At 35.4% G+C, this 23,971-nt stretch overlaps 1 protein-coding gene across 1 annotated transcript in view; it reads right to left on the reverse strand.

Annotated features, from left to right (window-relative positions):
• The window catches only part of RALYL (RALY RNA binding protein like), a 680,011-nt gene that overhangs the window by 34,656 nt on the left and 621,384 nt on the right, over window positions 1–23,971 (reverse strand). Inside the window, 1 exon segment of the mRNA XM_032869110.1 lies at window positions 13,271–13,384. Coding sequence (XP_032725001.1) covers window positions 13,271–13,384 — 114 coding nt within the window.

Consider the following 23,971-nt stretch of genomic DNA (forward strand, 5'->3'; position numbering starts at 1 on the left):
ATTGTTATTTTATCAATTATCACATTATTTGATTTGAGGGTTTTTTTTTAAGATTTTATTTATTTATTTGACAGAGAGAGAGAGAGAGAGAGAGAGAGATCACAAGCAGGCAGAGAGTCAGGCAGAGAGAGAGGAGGAAGCAGGCTCCCTGCTGAGCAGAGAGCCCGATGCGGGGCTCGATCCCAGGACCCTGAGATCATGACCCGAGCCGAAGGCAGCGGCTTAACCCACTGAGCCACCCAGGCACCCCTGCAGGCATCTTAAAATGACAAAATCTAGGCTCTTTTTCTTCACATTAACTTTCCACATATAGATACAGACTATACACACATTCCATGTTGTTTTTCTATCAACTTGTTAGTGTCCGTTTTCTCCATAGAACAATATAACTAATGTAGTGATGATGTAAATTCTACTTTCAAAGCTACACTCTTTATCCTCATAGAGTGAGTGTCCAGATGAAAGCAAGTGGCATAAATTCCCTTTTCTCTGATGTCTGCATTACTTTTAGCATAGAAAGTCCTATGAAGATTCTTAAGTGATTACTGTCAAGCTTATTCAAAAAGGTTTAGTCTGGAGAAGATGACACAAGTATCTGGAGTAAAAGGAAGGCAAATCAGAAAAAATAAAAATGAAAATAAAAATAAAAATAAAAATAAAAGGAAGGCAAATCAGACAAGAGATATAGACCAAACACATGCTGAACTTAACTGTTACAGAAAATTACTAGGTTTTATTCATCTTGCCTTCCTTCCACATATCATTGGAAAAAACCTCTATAGGTTTTGACCCTTAACCTACTATATACACACCGCTGGCCAGCACCAAGTGAAGGGAAGTTGTGATGTGCAGCCGAGTTTGAGCAGAGTCTGCTTCTCCCTCTGCCCCTTCCCCCTGCTCGTGTTTGCTCTCTCAAATAAACAAATAAAATCTTAAAAAAAAATACCATTGCTCTCATAACCTGGTTTGATATTTTGAGAATGAGAGAGGGATGGATGTTTGGGACTGGACAGTTATTATCCTATACAGTGAAAAAGTGTATTGAATCTTACAAATTTTCCTAAAGCCAGACTTTCTCAATTTTAGATTATTACGTTTATTTTTTTTTAAATAACGCATAACTGCACTTTTATTTAGGATTAATATCACTTTGGAAATTCATTTGGTGTGACATATACATTTCTTCTTTAATGATTTCAGAAATATTTGTTCTCTGGGAACACTTGCTTTTTAATTTTTGAAATTAATATTCCAGTTTCTTTTTTCCCCCTCTGAAAAGTCTTTCACCGAAGAAGTATGGAAGATTTTTAGAGAAGCCATGTAGGATCAGAACTTAAAGATGAGTAGCCCTCATTTGGCTTTGTGCATCAATTCGTTGCAGTTGTGTTTGAAATCCAAACTGAATCTCCTGATCTTCCTACCTGAATAGGGTCCCTTCTCTCCCAATCAACCAAAGCCCAGATCAAACACTGTCTTATAGTCTACTGTTGTCTTATCCTCTTCTCAGTGGTGTTTAAGTTTCCCTAATATTTGAGCTCTTGTCTCAAAAGGTCATTGTCCTATTCAAAGGGGATAATATAGTTGTTAATCTTTTGTAAGGTGAAAAGTGCAATACACGTCTGTTATCAAGAAATTGTTTGATTTGCTCTGGACCCCTTACTGAGTGCTTAATACATAGAAGAGATAATATAAGCTATTAGAGAGGATATAGGATTTGAGATCCATAATTCTGTTAATTATTAGTCCTATTAACTATGGCTTTCTTCTCTAAAAGATGAACATGAAAATAACATCTTTCAGAGAGTTGCTGCATACTCAAATGAGAAAAAAGAGGTGAATGTGTTTTCTAAAGTGTAAAGGCCACAAAAACATGTTATCATAACAGGCTCAAAAACAATTCTTGAGTTGAATCTATATTGATTATTTGATTGCTACAGACGGTTTATGTAAAATAATTCATCACTACTGACCATTAAGAATTATACACTGCAAAGACAATTTTGGATTCATTTCTGTTTAGATAGGCATAGTGTTTTAAATTATTCTCTGCTTTTGTGTGCGTGTGTTGTACAACATACACGGAACTCCTCTAACAGTCCATTTCAAAAGCAAGAGTGTATTAGAGTTCAGTGCAAAGAAACCTAGGACTTATCCTCATTCATCCATTCATTAACTTGGAAGCAAATGTGTGGAAGACGTTATATGGTTTGAGAAAAAAAAATACCCTTTAATTGCAATGATAATCAAACAATCAGCCTATGCTTTGGTAATATGTAGTCATCATAGATTTTTATCATTACCTCAGTGAAAAACGTTATAATCACTAAACAATGATAGGTTCTAGGAATAAAATCACACATGAAAGCACATCTTGTTTATTAAACTTGGTTCACGGTTTAACTAGCAGTTTTGATCCAGTAATGATCTTGTTGAAATAGAAACAAAAGCAACTTGTTCTGTTTTATAAATAATTAACTAATTTTACTGCCACTAGAAGTCATTAATATATTTTAGTTTAGTCCTGATTTAATAGCATTCTCTTTATCTGCATAATTCTTTTTCTACTTATCGCTATTTCTGTTTTATTGAGTGTTGAGTGTATATGTGGTCTGTATATGTGCGCCTACCCATTTATGTCTCTGCCGTTAAAGTTCTTTGGGGCAGAAAGATTTTTATTCATCTTCGTAGCCCTAATAGTTAATTCAGAGCCTTACGTGCAAGTGAAATATTTGCTGAATAGGTTTATGAATTGTCATGGAACTAAAAAATGAATGTAAACGTCTGGGTGTCAAATTCTTTTCAGAGAGTCAAAGTGAGTACTGAATTTGGCATCATGGTAGCAAAAATATGAAGCCACAGAGATTAAAAGAAACATTCCCTGCCACATTTTCAGGGAGAGCCCCTACAACTAAGTCAGAGTAAAATGTGGGGTCTGAGAGTTTCTTAGAAGATTGTTCATTTTCACATCGATAAGAATTCAGGAGAAAAAGCGTGAAGTCTGCACGGGCTTACAGGAGGGGGGCTATTTTCGATCGCTGGCATCCTTTGGAGTCTCTGTTGTCTTCTTTAGGTCAGAGTGATGGGTGACCATAGCATTTCTTTTGTGGGCTAAGTGAGCTTTAGATTTTTTTTTTTTTTTAAAGAATGGATTAGGAACTGAAAAGCTAGGAGCTTATGCCTAAAAGATATCTCTAATATTACATAAATTATGGATTTCAACAAAAAAAAGATTTATTATGGCTCCAAGTTAGTGAGTCCTTACAAAGTGCTGACCATACAACATTCATTACCTATAGGCCTTGAAACATTCTGCAGGGGAGGCTTCTTAATCACTTGACAGATGGAGAAACAGGTTTTCATGGTCACACAGCTAGTGAGTACAAGAGTCAGAATTCCTGCTTAAGGTTTTCTGACTCCATAGCCTGGGCTGTTTCCTAATATATCTCTAGAAGAAAGGCCTAATTTGACAGATCTTTGAATCTCTTCAGTAACCAGACAATTTTAAATTAAAGAATGAAGAAGTCTGTTTAGTTAGGGGCACATGCTCCAACTAAGTAATGGCTGTCAAGGGAAAAGGAGGGCGAGTGCTAGGTAGGTGCTTCTGTTTATGGGAAAATGCCTCAGGCTTTAGAAAGCCATGAAAGAAAAGAATTTGATATTAAATTTCAACCCTCCTATTCGAAAGGTTTATTTATTTATTTATTTATTTATTTATTTATTTTTGCACATCATATTTCTATTTCCCAAGCTGTATATGGTTGAGAAAACAAGTTAGAATTGTTGAGGTTTATGTTCAAAGCATTATTATCAAATTCAGTTTGCTGCATAGCTATTATCATTAATATAACTCTGAAAATTGGTTGAGTTGACAATTAAGTTTTTTGACAGGCCAGCTTAATTGCTAGCTAATTGCTAGCTAAATTGTACTTAGCAGATGGTTGGAAAGAATGTGATACAAAACAGTCACATTATTCATTAGAGCCAAGCAAGTACCCTGGAACTATTGTTTTTGCATACCAGTATAAGCTACATTATTAAAAAAAATTCTACATTATAACACCTGTATATAATATGAATTTAACTCAATGATTCCAATAAATGCTATTTAAAAAGATGCAACTTATTATGGTATTACTAATAATGACATAAATGAGCATCAGGAATGTTACACTGGAGGATTGCTTTCCAGTTAAAATGTCAGTTACATAAGTACATTCCTGGAGAAAATGACCTTAAATTTGTTCTTCTGGAGTACCTGGATTGTTGAGGTCACCACAAATTCAATATAAATGATTTTAAAAATTACAGAGATGTTGTGTTTATTTAAACCTCACAATAATTTTAAGGGATAGATATTAACACCCCCCCATTTTATAGATTTCATAAGCACCTTTCCAAATATCACACAACTAATAAGTTTGGGGACTAGCTCTCTAATAGGATTGAACCTACTTCTGTTTGATTCTTAAGCCTGGGGCCTTGGATGTTTTGCTAGTGTAAATCTATTTGCCACAAGTCAGATGAATTAAGGAGGAAGCAAACTAGAAGTGGGGAGACCAACTACCAGGGGAGGCTTTGGAGGATGAAAATGTTCTAACTGATTTGTGGGGATGGTTGTACTGCTCGGAAAAACCACTAAGAAGTCATTGAATTGCAGTCTTGGGATGATGACGTTTCATGGTATGTAAAATATACCTCAATAAAGTTGTTAAAAAATAAGATGAGTGCATCAGAACAAGTGAGAGATGATGAGGGTTTGGGTTCTGGCAACAGTATTGGGGAAAATAGAAGGGATGGAGTAAGAAGATGTTAAGGTAGGGGTTTGCAATACTGGTTGTAGAAGGAATAGAAGATGGTAAGTTTGGCAATTTGCTTGACAGGATTTATGTAGTGCTGATGTGAGCAGAGACAGGCCACAGAGAGTAGAGTATATGAGATAAGAATGTGAGGAGAAAGATTTCAATTTTGAAAGAGGGTAATTATTACCAAGGACTTTAGTGTACCCCTCAGCTTGACCAACTTTAGACAAGCTTCTTCCTAAATTAAGAGGCTCCTGACCTCTTTTTTCTTAGAGTGCTTACTTGAGAAAATTTGGGATTGTAAATTCTTTCTATGCTCCTTTGAGATGTAAATCTTTTACAACTTAGGCCTGTCTTTCCTAAGATCTAGAAGTCATCCCCTTAAAATGTAATCATCAAGAAAGATAGTCTCTGTGGGAGAGTGGAAGCTTATCTTCCATAACAGTCAATTAGCAAACACAGATGGCCCAATCATACCAACCAGGCTCTGTATTAATATCCTCTAATACTTTTCCATTAGCTTAGCATTTAAAAATTATCCTGCCTTTTGTTTTAGTCGAGTTCAGTTTCCATCCCATATTGCACTAGTTTTGAGCCCTACTCAAAAAAAAAAAAAAAAAAAAAAAAAAGCAACAGTCTTGAATGAAGTCTTCCTTGCCATTTTTACTAAGTGTCCAGTGCAATTTTTCTTTTACAGTTATCCTAGGGAGAGCCATAGGAATTTCTCCATTAAACAGAGGGAAAAGCTTTGATTCTGTTGCTAACCACACAACTCACTCTCTTTTCATCCCTTTAAATTAAGCTTCTTTAAAACATTTAATTTTTTGTAGTCAAATATTTCCACAAGACTTGTTACCAAAAATAGCAGTCTTCCGTTCCTACCTGCTCATTTTCAGTTCCTTCAAGGTTTTCCACTCAGCTCATTATTTTAAATATATGCCCTCATATTTCTAAATAATATGTTTATATTGCTATTTCTTGATCAATTTATGCTCTGTCTGTTGGTATTACTGTCCGTTGATATTACTCAGACTTAGAAAGCTGAGGATTGAGTTCTCTATCGTACAATCCCCACTTACTTCCCATCACTCTAGGAAGTTATATTGTAAATTAGATTAGACCAATTTTCTGTTTTTAAATAATTTTAAGTATTTAATACTTTGTGCAAATAAGCTTATTAGTATATAATAAATAATTTTTCTTTCCTGAACAATACTATTTTCTTTGGTGTTAAAAACTGCCTTAGGTTTTTTTGTTGTTGTTTGTTTGTTTTTAATTTAATTCTCCATGTACTTTTATGTAGTTGAGCAAACTTTAGGCATGTAAATCTCATTTAGACTGATTTACTTCCCCACCCTTTAGCCATTGGATCAATTTCATCTTGGAAAAGTCTCTCTCAGAGCTTGGGAGTAGATCTGATTGGGACTTCTTTCTTTCTGAGCCCATTGCACACAGCTCATGCCAGGATACCCTTTACCACCATCTTGAAGATTCCCCTTGTTCTTGCCTTTGGATTTCCCTGCTTTGGGAAAGCGGTGTTTCCCCTTACTCAGTTTACCTCCTTGTTTTAGTGAAGTACCTCCTCCAGTACTTTTCAGAGAAACAATGAATTCAGGTATACTTCTTGATATTTATATATCTGAAAATGTCTTTAATCTACCCTCACATTTAAGGATTTGGGTATTAGGTACAGAACTGTAGCTTTTAAATGATCTTACCTCAGAATTTTTAGGGTATGTTTTCATTGGCTTCTGCATTTCTGTGTGGCTGCTGAGAAGCCCATTGGTATTCTGATTCCTGTTTCTATATATGAGAACTGTTTTCGCTCTTTTCTGTCTCTCTGAAGTTGGTAGGACTGACTTCTCTTTGTCCTCACGTTCTGAAATATCACAATGATATGCTTGCAGGTGCGTCTATTTTCATGCATTGTTTCAGGCGCTCAGTGGATTCTTTCAGTGTGATTAACTATGCTCTTCAGTTTTTGTTTTCCTAGAAAATGTTTTTGATGCTCTATCCTCTTTCTTTCTGAAACCCTGTTATTCAGATTTCATCCAGTGATTTTTTACATCCATACCTTCTTATTTTCCATATCTATTTTCTTCTGTATTTTCTGGGAGAGTTTCTTTAATTTTGTCTTCCAATCCTATATTGAGTTATTTATCTGTGCTATGATATGTTAATTTCTAAAAGTTCTTTTATCTGTCCTCTGAATATTCAAATTTTAGTTTCACGTTATTTCATGAATGCAGTATCTTCTTTCTTTCTGAGTGTATTAATTGGTGCTTTTTTTTCTTTTTAAAATTTTATTCTTCTGCATAATCTGTTTCCTTCAAACTCTTTTTCCTTTTCTGATATTTCTTTTCTTTGTTAAGTGTTTTCTATTACTCGGTGATGCTTGTCCATTCATATTACCAGTGGGGTATTAAAATATCAATGGGCAGCTTCATAAGCACAGGGTTATTGTTTTTGCAGGATGACCAGGTTGACCATTCCTTGGGTGGCAACTATGCCAGCATCTTTAAATCCTTCCTTTCAGGATGCTCATATTCCCAATGAAAACTTCTAGTGTCTTACCAGTAGCCTGGCAGCTGAGGGAGAAGAGAATGCCTGGAATTCCTACAGTAATTGTGTAAACTTTCACTTCTCTCCTTAATCTTCAACTACACTTAAAATTGTTGTCTACCAGCTCTGAGATCTGCTGTTGTAGTTTTTCTCTAAGCAAACTTCACCAGTTTTCTAGTGGGGTTAGGAATGGTGATATAGGAATTTGATTCCTCTATAGACTTGCAACCATTTACAATACATGCTTTTCCAGAAGAATATGTCTTTAATTTTGAGCCTTTTGGGATTTCTGCGGTTAAAATTGGACCCAGATTTCTAGGATATGCTAAGTCAGGTACAATTCTCCATCTGTTGTCTAGCTTCTAAAATTCTGTTCCCATTCTCTTTATGCCTAGGGGTTTTTATTTTTTAAATCCTATCATTTTAATGCAGTTTCAGAAGATGACGGAGCTCAATTCATGTATTTAATCCAATATCTGTAACCAGAAACATCACCAGTTTAATCCAGAGTGCAAATGCTAGCAGTAAGGTATTCAGAACAAAAATAGTCACATTATAGGTGGCAGAAATAGTTACATTATAGGGAGCATGTTATATGTGATCCAGATTATATCTGGAGCAATGTTTTCCATCCTGAGTACCTCAATACACAGCTGACAAACTATAGAAGACCAGAGAAGAGAGATGACAATGGTTCAAGATGCAAAACCAAATTAATGAGAGGCAGCTGAAAAAATTACTGGTATTTATCTAGAGAAAAGATGGCTTCAAAGATGTCCTGACAAAAATTTGAATGCATCTAAGATGAATATCTATGGACCAATTATGTTGACTCTCCATTTAAAGGTTGGGAGTGAGAATATTATAGCTCTTTTTAAATATTTAATTGGCTGTTACATCCCCAGTAGATGACACATTATCTTGGCTTCAGGGAACCAAACCAAGTGAAAACAAAGAACTTTGGCTTGGTGCCCTATAAGGAGAACGTATCGTAGGCATCTGAGACATAAATGCAAATAGGTACCAACCTAGTAAATCACATTCATATGTGAACTGGCTAAATAAAAATATTAGTAAACTGAAAAGAGTATGCCATGCATAAAATGACAGCAATATGGAAAGATTCCAACTTTTCAAAAGCAGTTATGTATTTTGCTATTTATTTGTAATATTATAATTCTTGGTGTTATATATATATATATTTTAAGATTTTATGTATTTGTTTGACAGAGAGAGACACAGAGAAAGAGGGTTCACAAGCAGGGCAGTGGAAGAGGGAGAAGCAGGCCTCCCGCTGAGCAGGGAGCCCGATGTGGGGCTTGACCCTAGGACCCTGGGATCATGACCTGAGCCAAAGGCAAATGTTCAACCTACTGATCCACCCAGGTGCCCCCCACTGCCCCTTTTTTAAAGATTTTATTTATTTATTTGACAGAGAGAGACCCAGCGAGAGAGAGGGAACACAAGCAGGGGGAGTGGGAGAGGGAGAAGCAGGCTTCCCACGGAGCAGGAAGCCCAATGTGGAGCTCCATCCCAGGACCCTGGGATCACGACCTGAGCTGAAGGCAGACACTTAATGACTGAGCCACCCAGGTGCCCCATCTTGGACGTTATTTTGTAAAATTCTGTATCTTTTACCAAACATCTTGGGGATGAATTTATCTTATGGGACCTGGTTTGTGACCTCTCTAATGCCGAGGTCAGACATTGGCTATTATTGGAATTTCCAAGCAGGACAGGCTTGCAGTGTATCAGGGATACCACTGAGAATAAAATTGAATTACATAATGTCTGCTTGCCTTTTCACATCAGAGACTTTATGCTTGAAGTTTGATTTTTTTAAAAAAATGTAGTTGCCTGTGGATTAATTGTGCCTATTGTATGATACCCAGTTTCTAGTTTTCCTTCTTGCCTCTTTTACCCTTTTTTGTCATTTAACATTGCTGTGTAAACCACATGTAAATTGTGCCATTCCTATGTGGCCATTTATATGTGGCTTTTTTAAAAGAATCATCCAGGAGTGAGGCACAACTGTAGGCTACACTGATGTAAGTGTTATTTGTTGTTTTCAATAATCTACATAGTCCCTATATCCCAAAGTTGCGTCTATTGAATTATTCAAGGAAAAAAATAACTATCCATTGTAGAATTATGCTAACTGTAACTCAAAAGTTAGGATAGTATGTTTGAGGTCATAATCCATTCCTCTAGTTTACATTTGAGGGGTTGAGATGACTTGCCAGGTGGTGCCTGGTACATAGTACATGTTGTTGGGGAGTTAGAGAAGGAAGAGAACACATGACCTTATGCTCAGGAAGTTTACAATCTCAAAAAGGGAGACAGGACACCATACAAATACCCATTAGAAGCAGTTGAAAGTATAGAGAATCCCAAGTCAAGTAATTATACTTCATTACAATTATTCCTCATAGCTTAGAAATTCACTACAAACAAAAAAGAAAAAAAAGATAGTATGAAGCTTGAATACTAGACAATCTCCATTGTTGTGTGGTTTTCAGTCTTTGGTTTGTGATCCTCCATCTCTTTCCTGCCAGTGCTCTATGCTAGAAACTTTCATTATCAAAAAACTGAGATTGGGAATGAGAGATGTATAAAAGAGTAATAATGAAATAGAGACCTTAGTTAGCTACAAAATAATTAGCTTAGCAACCAAATAAGCATTAAAATGAATTCTCTCTTAAATTTAGTAAGGAGATATTGAGTATTTTTAAGAATTTTATTTTATTTCTCTCCACTTTCTATAATCTAATTTGACTCTTTCCTTACAACCTTGATTTCTTTTCATAAAGAAAATATAGAAAGTAATCATTTTATCTCCATAAATACAAAGGCTATTCAGGAGAAAATTACTAAGTGAATGAAATTACAAATTAAATAATTCCATTTTCTTCCTAACATGTTAAAGTAAGAAAGACATAAATATCAAAAGACTAAGCCTATCATTTTAAAAATAACTCTCTCATGACTGGGAAAGTTTAAACACATACAAAAATAAGGTTCAGCCTTTCATGAAAAGAAAACGCAAGCTTTGAATTTTGGTGTTACATTTATAGATGATCTTCCAAGAAGATATGTGAAAGGTATTATTCATTGCAGGAAACTGGAAGGTATATGATAGAATAAGGATCACATTTTTCTCTTTGAGGTGATTTATATTTAAATGAGTTCTCCATAATCCTTTAAACTGAAGTGCAAATTGGTTATCAAAGTCCTTTGCTGTAAGGGTTGTTTTACATAATAACGAATTTCACAGAAGTTCCTCAAAGGGAAATATTGATTTAGGCGACATCACAGGATATTTCAGTTACAGCAACACTTTAGATTAGTGCCATAGACAGCATATAAAAAACTTCCTAAAGTCTAAATTTCTGTATTAAGAAGGGTAGGCAGTGTTTTTGTTTTCTTCAAATAAATACCCAATAGTGCAATTTTTGGATCATACGGTAGTTCTATTTTTAATCTTTTGAGGACCCTCCATCTGTTTTCATAGTGGAAAGTTACAATCCCACCAATAGTGCCCCAGGGTTCCCTTTTTTCCATATCCACACCAGCACTTGTTGTTTCTTGTCTTTTTGATGCTAGCCATTCGGACAAGCATGAGGTGATATTACCTGGTGGTTTTGATTTGCATTTCCCTCGTGACTGGTGATGCTGAGCTTCTATTCATGTCCCTGATGGCCATCTCTGTATGTCTTCTTTAGAAAAATGTCTACTCCGATCTTTTGCCCATATCTTTTCTCAGTAGAAAATATGTTAATAGAAATTTTTAATAAAATGATTGTTTTATCTACTCTTTCCCATCCACGTTAGTGAGAAGCTGCCATCCATGTGCTAGGTATACAGCTCATGTTTTTAAAAAATGGTTCGTGTGATCAAAAGAAACGAAATCTTGCCATTTGCGACGACGTGGATGGAACTAGAGGGTATTATGCTTAGCGAAATAAGTCAATGGAGAAAGACAACTATCATATGATCTCCCTGATATGAGGAAGTGGAGATGCAATGTGGGGGGTTTGGGGGGTAGGAAAAGAATAAATGAAAGAAGATGGGATTGGGAGGGAGACAAACCATAAGTGACTCTTAATCTAACAAAACAAACTGAGGGTTGGTGGGGGGGGGGGGGCCGGGGCAGGGGGGGGGGGTTATGGACATTGGGGAGGGTATGTGCTATGGTGAGTGCTGTGAAGTGTGTAAACCTGGTGATTCACAGACCTGTACCCCTGGGGATAAAAATACATTATATGTTTATAAAAAAATAAAAAAAAATTAATAAAAAAAATGGGTCGTGTGAAAATAGTAGGAAATGTTCATTTGACTGTATATGCTTGTGTTACTGCCAATACCAAACAGCTCCAATTCTTGACTTTTTATTCCCTGCTCATAATTGTGCTGTATAAGTTACATATGATACTTTATTTGTTTTTCACAATGTGAGTTAAGGATTACTATCTTTATTTTATAAATGAGAAAAATGAGGCTAAGTCAGTGGTGCATGAGAATCTGAACCAGAGCTTATTTCTCTCATTCACTATGCTGTGCCACCAACTCACATCTGCTTTCTTTTCTTTTGAGTCCTACATGGCTCATCACTAGGAGATAAAAGCTCTAGTCCTCACTCCAGTGATACAGTGAACACACAGGCAGGTTCCTCTTTGCCGTGTAGCTCAGGAGCCCCAGGATCCCAACCAATTCTCATTAGTAAGGAGTAACCAGGGGGCCTCACCTCAGTGAAATCCTGGGACCAGGTCCTAGGTGGGACCTGAGATTAAAACTATAAATGGGAAGAGCACCGGAGTCACTCATGAGACTGTGGTTTGAGACCCAGGTCCATCACTCACTAGTCAAGTGACCATGGAAAAATCAATTTACCTCCTTGAACCTTTGTTTTTTCATCTGTGAAATGAGGAAGCTGGATTTGATCAATGGCTTTCAGAACTATATTTTTTAAAAAGTGAAGCTTTTTTTTTTTTTTTTCACTTGAGATGAAGAGTGGGACACTTAATTGACTGAGACACCCAGGCACCCTTGAAAAGTGAAGCTCTTTAAGCAAATGAAGTCTTATGTTGAAACCCAATAATAAAATTGATACACAGGTAGAGCAAGGGCTGGATTTGGAGGAGGCATGAGTTCATCTACCTTCTGGGCCTCCTTCTAACCCTCATCCTATCTCCAGGGAGCCTCTGAGGTATGTGAGGCTTGCAGAACCCGATTTTCAAACTGTGTACTCACTCAGCTCTAACTGTATCCCAGTTCTCACAGTCTATGATTTAAAAACCATATGTAGCCACATGACAAGGGCATTAGAATTGTATTAGAAGAGAAACAGCGTCAAGGCTAATAATTCAAAGGAGAGGGGGCATTAAGTTGTAAAAGATAGAATCAAATGACTTGGCAGGGGGAGGCCAGGGGCATGCTTTTGATGTGGAGGACCCTGAAACTGGGTACTGGTTTTACAGGGTTGTAGCAATGTAGGGGCTGGGCTTTCTAATCTTCATTTCTGAAATCTGGTATATTTCTGCAGTTAGTTTATTTAAATATGAATATTATTTTAGTCTGACAGTATTATTCCAGTAATTGATTTTATTTTCTTAAAAGATTCTTGATAGTGAGCTATTAACTTTTAATTATGATACAACTATGCTTGTTATCATCAAAACTTTTCTCCTTGTTTAAAAATATGAAATTTAGACAAATGGGTTCATGTTCTCTAACGAGTAAAAACTCAGATTGCCTTGTTGCAACTCTTGGCTTAAACACTTTCTTCATGTGTCTGTATTAACCTGTTAAACTCGGTGAGTGTCACCCTGGCCCTGAGCTGTCCCTGTGATTGACACTGTTTCACCGGTTTAACCATGACATGTCTTTGGCCATAAATCCTTTTCACTTACCTGCCTCCGCCTTCTGCTGCTTCTCAATTTTCTCCAGGCGCCCTAGCAAGGAGTCAATTTTCGTTTTGATCTGGGTTAATTCTTTCTTGATTGTCTGTAACTCATCTGATTTCACTGGAAAGGGGAAAGGGAAAGAAAGCAACAGAATGTCAAATGTACCATCAACTCACGTAGAACACGACTCACAGAAACCCCATGTTTTCTCAAGATAGTTTCAAATCACATAGGACACTTTTCAACTTTACCAGTTTCTCGTTATTTCCAGCAATCCTAGAATACCGGAAGACATTGGCAATTATAGTAGCTTTCAGTGACATGAGCATTAGATACTAAATCTTTTCACTGAAAGTTATGCAAAGGGATGGAGTAATCTGGAAACATCTTATCAAATAACTAAGTGATATGAAACTCAGTTTTGGCAGGTAGCTAGCTAATCTGTACTGTAAAATGGATTCAGATTGAGGAATGATAAAATCATGACAGGTATGTTAATACCACATTGAGTTCTATGTTGTAATACATATTTCAGTAGTCAATGATCTTTGTAATCTAGTCCCCTGGCATTTTATTGAAACCAGGATATAAAGTTCATTGTCTGAAGAAATGTCTTAGGTGCAAGAGACTTCTAATAAAACTCTTGCTACTTTGCCTACTTAAAAAAAAAAAAAGAGGTAATAAGTTGTATATGTCCGTTTTTAAGACATGGGGCTGGAGGAAAGAAAATTCACCCAAGTTCCCACTGGTATGTTCTACAGTAGTGATTCCCATTCCAGGTTTTTGATATTTAGCATGGTTTCAAAGAAAAACAAGTGGGAACGAACACAGGACTGACAACTTTTCATTTTGCCGAGAAAGGATGTTAAAAACAATAAACAGCCTTTATTAACAATAATAATTATTTTATAAAGAAGGAGCTTAAGAAGAGGACAATCTCCTATTTAAAGGGCAGTCCTTTAACAGAAACATATTTATGTTTATGGAAAATTCACTGCAGTGTTCCTATTCTCTCATTTTTCTGAGAACCACTGGGAAATTTGCCACAAATCCATAAAAACCAGAGAATGAAGATTTCAAAGCTATCACTATAGAACATCTGCATCTGCCTAGGGGTTTTCAGTAGGTGGGGTTTCAGGTATCCATGCCTCCACAGAGATGCGTCTAGACTGGGGGGCATAGAGCTTGATGTCAGCCTATCGATTCTTCTCTGTCACCTTTGCTTCAAGTTTAAGATGATCTCAGCTTGGATTCTCCCCAGAAATGCTGCAAGAAATTGAGCATTTAGCTTGGCTCTTTAGTCTCCAGGAAATTTCTTTGGAAAATAATAAAAATGAAATGCAATCTATGTTTGCTTGGAATAGAGCTATTTGTCAACTAAGATATGTGATATAATATAAATGATAATGTATGCATCAATGTACATTAATTGCTCAAAGGAAGCACAGACTTTTTTTTTTCCAGTATAAAAAAGCGAGAAAACATTTTTTATTATAAAATCAGAAATTCCTTTTACAAAAAGCAGATTTTTGTTTATGATGCAAAGTAGCTTGCAAAATAAAAACTGTAAGAATCCAGGACCCCATGGAGTGTTCCTATTAGGAGAACCAAACTGAAAGTAGAACACAGTTTAAAATAGAGAATTGCTTCTTATGTCAATTATTTCAACGACATCAAAGTGCCATTGTGGAATTGCAGCTAAATTTGAAAAACATCATCTGTCACAATTGCAAATTGATTCCACTTTGAAGAATGATTTTCATTTACTTTGATGGAAGCACATCATGTAGTTTTACTTAAACCTATCAAATTTAATAGAAAATATTTTATCTTATAACATTAGATTTCAGTGCAGGAGAAATGGGACTGTGGCTGGAAACGAACAGAATATATTTCTAAGTAGAGCCACACTTCGGCTCAGCAGTTGACTTATTTTCATGTCGTTATTTCCTTAAAAAAAAACAAAACCAAAAACCCACCAATACCCCATTTTATAGAAACTACCTTACAAACCACTAGAAATCTGGGCTCACCACGTAGGAACTTAACATGTATCCAAGAAGTCAAGCCTAGCTTTTAGATTCATGTTTAATACTCCAGGAACTCATTTTATGATCCGAGTCAGACCATTATAAAATTTTGGTTTAAGTTAAAAGTTAATGGTATTTAAGCTTAGAGACAACAAGGATCTGATGGGCATAAATTCTGTAAGCTCTTTCCTGCCTCTACCAGCAAAGTCTGAACCTGTCTCCAGCCCTACGCAAGTGGCCCAGCTTCAATCTTGGAATGGCTAGCAGCAAAGGTTCATCAAGGTCCGGCAAAGCACAGGTTAAAACCAGTTTGGGCTGCTTCTTGAGCAGCTGTGAAAGTTGTTTTCTTACTACACTTCAGTGCTGTCCTTGGGAGAAGGCCTACCACTTACCTGGCCTACTTGCCTAGAGTCCTGTTTGTACCTATCTTCAGTAGGATTCACTTATCTATAGATATGGGGATGGCTTTGTGTTATTGTGTCTGGTTTCCAGATGGAATATCTGAGATAAACCACCTCTCTATCTGATGTGCTTCCCTCTCAAACTCTTCTCTGCCTCTTTTCTGCCCCCCTTTTTTGGATCCTGTTAATAATTTCTCTCCTGCACTGTGGGTTACATTAATCCCCTACTCCAGCAAAATAGATGTGTATTTTACAAGCATAGATTTCTAAACTTAGAATTTAAAAAATTTTTGCAACTTTAAATTCTGATATTTCCCCCAAAAATATAAGTGAGTTCAGAATTAAGGAGAGCCTTAAGTCCAAATTTTCCCAGTTCATTTTCCTTCCTTTTTACATTTTCTTCCCCCCTCCCACCCCCGTCCACTCTCTGCCCACTCTTAATTAGGCTCTGCCTTCAATTTGCTCAGTCTATGGCATAGTCCCTTCATTGTAATAAATTATAAAACTTTTCAATTGAATACTACCAGAATGTCCCCATTTCTATAGGAAAAAGGCCAGAAACCCACACAGAGGTGCACAAACCAAACTATGAACTGGTATCCAGGGTCTGCTCCTAAGTATATTTCCAGCTGTGCATTCCATTTCCTCAGAAAACATACTCTTCACTTGAACAGAAAAGGTTAGTGCTTAATTAAATAATGCATGGAACCGGGTAGACTCTAGTTCACATCAGTGTTTCTTTGGGGAGTCACTTGTAATCACTAAGATTCAAGTTCAACATCTGCAATTTCCATCCTTTACCTTAGAGGCCTGTTATAAAAATTTAATAAAGCAGTTCACATAAAGCACTTAGGGCCATGCCCAGAACATCATCAAACCCAATAAATGATAGTAGCGGAAGACATTCTTTCTATTACTTATTATTATTATTGCTATTGTTTTTATTGATATTATTATCCCAGCAAAGACTCTCTCTCTCCCTCAAATATGTCTATATCAAAATCCTATATGCCTTTTAGAGCTTCATTGAAAGTTTTGCCTCCTCTATGGATTCTTCTTTGACTAACCCTCTGGAGGGTGCAACTCTCCCCTGTATTTAATGGCATCTCATATTTACCACTAGACATATACTGTCTGTTGAATTTTACTTAGTATGTCCACTTTTCATATTAAATTATAAGCTTCATGAGAGTGAAGCCATGATTAGATATTGAGGAATTTCAAGAGTCATGCTTTTGAATATTTTCTGTGTTTTAATAAGCTCCTTCTTCTGTTATTGACTGATGAGACTCTTGATGCTTACCATAATGTCCTGGACTTTAAAGTATGTCCTCCTTAATTAGAAAATTATATTAATAGGCTTAAGAAGAGATCTTGAATTAGATTAGTAAGTAGTAAAAATTTTCTTTCATCATAAACCAGATCCATAAAAATTATTGAGATTCCAGATTAATAAATTATTCTGATCTCTGACAATACAACATTTCAAAAAGAAGGAATTTTGGACAGTTGTTTGAGGCAAAACATATTAATGAATTTATCCTATCATAGGCTCTCAACAACCAAACTCTCTTGAATGGAGAGAAGGCATCCAATTCCTTGTTTTCCTACCTTCCTACTTACCGTCCTTCCTTCCTGCCTGCCTTCTGTCCTTCTCTTCCTTCCTTGTTTCCTCCTTCCCACCCTCCCTTCCCCTTTCTTTCTCTTTCTCTTTTTCTCTTTCTTCTCTCTTTCTCTCATTCTTTTTCTCCTTGCATGTTTAACAGAATTTAGCTCAGTCTCTTAAACACAGCAAGAAATTGGCAAATTTCAGAAGATCTGTAGGTGTATGTGTAAGTAGGTAGGCCACTGGATGCAATTTCAACCCAACCAACAAATCTTATTTAAAGCTTTGTGAATATACCAAACACTAAATTGGAATTGACTGTTTCATGGAGAGACAGATAAGTAGACAAGGAGTGCAATAAGAAAATTAGCTTGGGAATATACCTTTTCTTAATCAGAAAGCCTATGATAAAAGAATAAGAGGATATATACCTTTGGCAGCCACACTTTTGTATTTTTCCCTAATTCCACTTCATTGCTTCAAAAATCTAATATCTTTATCTTTGAAGATACATTGCATAGAATATAGTGCCTTTACTTTTATATATAGTATTAGATTGTGAGAGTCAGGAGTATTTTTTACTAAGAATAATACAGAATGATTTTAATCAACTTGCTGTTACTTAATTGTTATGTATATGTAACTTAATGTAGACAAGCTAAGGGCTTGGGAAAATTAGAACCTATTACTAAAGATTACGAGTTCTACAATTTGAAATTTATTAATTTGAGAACTTGAGAAAATTGCTTTGCTTTCCAGTCAGCTCCAAATTACCTTGCCTTGACTTACCTGCTTGCCTATCTAATTATCTTAGGCTCTAGTCACAGCTGTTCATTGTCCCTTTAATGTGTCTTGTGTTTTCAGACATCTATACCTGTGTTTCGGTTGTTCTTATTTGTCTGCCCTACACTCTCATCTTCTCCACCTGGCAAATGCCATTTAATTTTTAAATACTCAGCTCCAATGTTGCCTACAGAGTAAAGTCATCCTCAACCCTTGAGCTTTTTGTTAAAAAGCTCATCGTCTTTCTACTCATACTTCTTTCAAATGACACTTTAAATGATCTTTTCTTTAAATGTCTCTCTCCCTAACAAGATCAGGAACTGCTTTCATTTTTGACACAAGTGTCTAACATATTTATTCAACAATATTCATGAAGATCTGCTATTGCTGGGTTCCTTCCCAAGAGCTGGGGATATAGTCATAAACAACAGAGACAAAAGTCCCTGATGATGGAGCACCCATCTAACAGAGGAAGAAGACAACAAACAAGTATCTTTTATTTGTTTATAAATATAAATATAAAATGCAGAAAAGAGGTTAGGGAAGACCTAGCTTGGGAGTAAGATTTGTGTATACTAATATACATATATTATATGTTATATATTATATATGTATATAATTATATATGTAAATATGTACATATTAATATACATATGTATGTATATTATATAATAGGTATCTATTATATGTTATATAATTATATATAATAGATACTATTATATATTATATAATAGATTTTTTATAGATTTTATATATAATAGAATATTATATAGATATAATATAGAATGTAATATTCTATATTATATAATAGATACATATTATATATATATTACCATTGTATGTATGTATGTATATATGGGAAAGGAAAGGGAAATGTCACCGATAAAGTGAAAAAAAATTTGACCAAAAGTCTCAATATGGGGAGGCAGCAAGTCATGGGACTATCAAGAGGTAGTGGGATGGAAGACTATATGAGGCTGAAGAATGGTAGATGCAAGGGGCTGACTCAGAAGTATACACTCAGAAGTGTTTTAGGGGCAGCCAAGAGGACAGTATGGCTGGAGTGGAATGAGCAAATGGGAGAAGAATACAAGTCAAGAGGTGAGCTGGAGAGTGGAGAAGAGGGAAAAGGGATATGGAAAATATGGTAGAGAGTCTTGTTGGCCAAAGTAAGTACTATGGGTTTTATTCTGAGTAATATAAGGGCTAATTGCTATATTTAAAATTTTTATTTTTTAAAAATTCACATCTAAGTTACATACAGTGTTCCATTAGTTTCAGGTATACAATGTGATTTAAAAATTTTATACAGCACTCAGTGGTCATTAGGACAAGTGTACTCTAAGTCCTCTTTATCTAGTCCACCCATCCCCCACCCTCCCCTCTGGTAACTGCCAGTTTGTTCTCTATATTTAAGAGTCTGAATAGCGATATGCAAAAAAAGGAAACTGGACCACTTTCTTATACCAGACACACACATAAATTCAAAATGAATGAAAGACCTAAATGTGAGACAGGAAACCAACAAAATCCTAGAGGAGAACATTGGGCAGCAACCTCTGTGACCTCAGCTGTAGCAACTTCTTACTAGACATGTCTTCAGAGGCAAAGGAAACAAAAGCAAAAGTGAACTATTAGGACTTCATAAGATAAAAAGCTTCTTCACAGTGAAGGAAATAATCAATGAAATTAAAAGGCAACTGATGGAATGGGAGAAGATATTTGCAAATGACATATCTGATAAAGGGCTGGTATCCAAAATCTATAAAGAACTTACAAAATTCAATACCCAAAGAACAAATAGTCTTATTTAAAATAGGCAGAAGACATGAATAGACATTTTTCCAAAGAAGACATAAAGAAGGATAACAGTTACATGGAAAGATACTCAACATCACTCATCATCAGGGAAATACAAATCAAAACCACAATGACATACCACCTCACACCTGTCAGAATGGCTAAAATTAACAACACAGGAAAACAACAGATGTTGACAAGGATGCAGAGAAAGGGAACCCTCCTACACTGTTGGTGGGAAGGCAAACTGGTGCAACCACTCTGGGAAAGAGTGTGGAGGTGACTAAAAAAGTTAAAAATAGAACTACGCCTTTACCCAGCAATTGCACTACTATTTTTAATTTATTTACCTAAAGAATCACTGATCTGAAGGGATACATGCACCCCAATGTTCATAGCAGCATTTTCAACAATAGCCAAATTATGGAAAGAGCCCAAATGTTGATCAACCGATAAATGGATAAAGAAGAGGTGATATACACACACACACTCTATCTCTTTCACACACACGCGTGCACACACACACACACACACACATATGCACACTGGAATATTACTTAGCCATCAAAAAGAATGAAATCTTGCCATTTTGCATTGATGTGGATGGAGGCCATTGAGTATCAGACTAAGCAAAATAAGTCAGAGGAAGACAAATACTATATTATTTAACTCATATGTGGAATTTAAGAAACAGAACAGATGAATATAGGAGGAAGAACAAAAAAGGCAAACTAGAAAACAGACTCTTAACTATAGAGAACACACAGGGTTGCTGGAGGGAAGTGGTCAGAGGATGGTCTAAATGTGTGATGAGCATTAAGGAGACTACTTGCGATGTACACTGAGTGTTGGTGATGGATCACTAAATTCTACTCTTGAAACTAATATTACACTGTATGTAAACTAACTAGAATTTAAATTAAAAATTGAGACAAACAAAAATAATACTATCTTCAAAGGAAAAATATTTTCCCCTCTTTTCTTTAGATAAATTTTACAACAAAAACTGCAAAAGAAAATTATAGACAAAAGAAAACATATTGTCATAAGAAAAAATATTTTGTTGTCCAGCTGATGATACTTTATTTTTCTACGGGTGATTTTAGGGCTTGAATTTAGAATTATTCTTCAAGATCAGCAAAATGATAAATGAATAAAAATAAAGTTCCTAGAATATATTACTCTAGCTCACTCTGAGGCAAGCAGGATACTAGAGAAACTGGGAGTCAGTATGCATCATACAGATAATCTCAAATATTTTTCCAAAACCATCACTGTAGTTAGTATTTTACTTAGGGAGAAAAAAAAAAAAGAAACCACATTAAATCATTTCAGACTTAAATGAGTTCACTGATTTACTGATAAATGTTATTACATCCTGATATAGTCAACAAGATAATGTTTGTGCTTTTTCCTGCGAGATGAGATATAATCCAAAAAGGAAATTAGGCATATGAGGTGATACCATCTGTTTATATAAAAAAATGTGTGCATCTCTGATTTATGTGGTGAAAAATATTTCAATTTATTGTAGTCACCTGTGGGTCAAGTCTATTCAGGGACAAATAAAGAAGCTTCAGCTAACTGTCTAGATCAGTGGTTCTTTACACAAGGTAATGCCCTGCATGGGATATTTGCAATGTCTGGAGTCATTTTTGATTGTCACGGTGTTACTGGCATCTGATGGGCATCTGGCCTGCTCAACCTCATAAAACATACAGGATAGCCTCCCCCCACAACACCACACCAGAGAATTATCTGATTAAAAATGTCAAAAGCATCAAGCCTTAGAAACCCTGGTCTAAATAATTATATACCCTCCTTTAACACCAGGCTTCTTGGAACTATTTAGAAAACTTAAAACTGTAAGCATGCAGACTTCAACAATAATTCACAGTAATTTGTTTCTCTTCTTATTTATTTCCCCTAGCCTTTGATAAATTGTTTAAATGTAAAAAAGGAATAAAAATAATTTGAATAGAACTTAATTTATCAGTTACTTTTACATTTACTACTTTATCAGTAAAGGAACATGAGAATCTGACAATTTACATGACATTCTCAAAGCTACAGAGTGACTGTGTGTAATGTAATAACCTGAACAGGTAGAGTTCAGGTTCAAACCCAGGTCTTTTGACTCTGAATTCTACACTCTTTATTGTGCCATAAAACTTCGTTTGGTATGAATAATATGATTGTCAGTTTTAGCTCTTTCCTTCATGATGCACTAAGGAACCATATTATTTTTAATTTAGTCACATCCAGAAAAAATGAAGACCACTGATTTCCATAAAATAGATTTTAAGAAATCTTTACCATTATTAATGCAATTTGTCTACTTCAGCTTCTTTTTGTCCTTTTCCTCTTATTCATATAGTTTTAGCTAGTTTAATATGCAAAAACTATTTTGCCAACTTTGTAAGTAGTTTTCAAAGTCAGACTTTAAGAAATTTCGCTAAAATAAATTGAAACAATATGTATAATTCTCCAATTATATATGTAAATATAGTTTGGCAATTACCACACCCCTGGATGGAATTTGCTAGAAAAAGAATTACATATATGTGCATATGCGTGTATTCATAATACCTAGGCCTGCATACATCTACACTAATTCTTTCTATGTATTTTTAGGAAGAGAAAATGAAATGAAAAATGAGTGCATTATTTTATTCAATAACTATTATTCACATACCTGCTGTATGCAGCCATGCATCTAGCATACCATTACCAGCTGCACATATACCATCTTAATTAATCTTTATGATAAATATACAAAATATATATTATTAAAATTGTTTGATGGATTAGAATGGTGAATGTTAGAGAAGTTAAATAATGTGTTTAAGACTGCCTAGCAATACATCTAACCCTTAAACACTTACCCTAACACTAACCCTAAACCTAACACTCTGGAGGGGTCTCTGAACTGTACTAGGTACATACCCTCACTCTGGCCCTAAATCTAATCCTCAGCCTGTCCCTAGTCCTAATCCTATACTGGTCCTAACATGAACCCTAACCCTAGATCTGAAAAAAAAAGGGATGATGAGATATATACATAAAAAAGGGAAGATGTTTTATATATATATATATATATATATATATATATATATATATATACATATAATTATATATACATATAAAAAATAGATGTGTTTTTATAATAGAATATTACTCAGACATAAAAAAGTATGAAATATTGCCATTTGCAACGACATGGATGGGGTTAAAGAGTATTATGTTAAGTAAAATAACTCAGTCAGAGAACGATGAAAACCATATGATTTCACTCATATTTGGAAATTAAAAAACAAACGAAACGAACAAAGGGACAAAAAAGAGAGAGAGGCAAACCATGAAACAGACTCTTAACCATAAAGAACAAACTGATGGTTACCAGAGGGGAGGTGGGTGGTGGCTGAAATAGGTGATGGGGATTAAGGAGGACACTTGTGCTGAGCACAGGTGTTGTGCAGAAGTGCTGAGTCATAATAATTGTACACCTAAAACTAATATTACACTGTACGTTAACTGGGATGTAAATTAAAAATTTCTATCTGATAATTCCTTAAAAAAAAAAAGACTACCTAATAAAAATGCAACAAAATCAAGTTTAGAGTAGACTGTCTGACTCCAAAGCCATGCTTCATTTTTGTTTGTTTGAGTTTCTCCCTGCTCTCCAAGCCATGAGCTTCTTGTTACAATGAACGGCTTCCTTAACCTCATGGAGTTTATAATTAGTGGAGGGAGTAAATGTGTAAGCAACTTATTATAGTACGTATGAACATGAAATATATAAAATAATGGAGGAGTAAGTGAAATGTACCTATCGCTTGATTTGGAAGTTATCTCCTATTTTTTAGTTTTCCCAACCAGATTTTAAGAACCTGAAACCATGTCTATTTCATTTACAGAATATTCATTTGGGAGTTATGTAGTCATTTAGTAGGTGCTGATGAATTGAACTTAGGAGAACAATGTGGGGAAAGACAAGTACAATTCATTTTTGTGGGGCTAGAAGGCTGTGAAAATATTCATGAAAGAATGGGTCCTTGAACTGTGACTGGAAGGGTGATTTGAATTT

This window comes from Lontra canadensis, unplaced genomic scaffold (assembly GCF_010015895.1).
Source record: "Lontra canadensis isolate GAN:19392208 unplaced genomic scaffold, GSC_riverotter_1.0 scaffold37, whole genome shotgun sequence".
NCBI classification, from domain to species: domain Eukaryota; kingdom Metazoa; phylum Chordata; class Mammalia; order Carnivora; family Mustelidae; genus Lontra; species Lontra canadensis.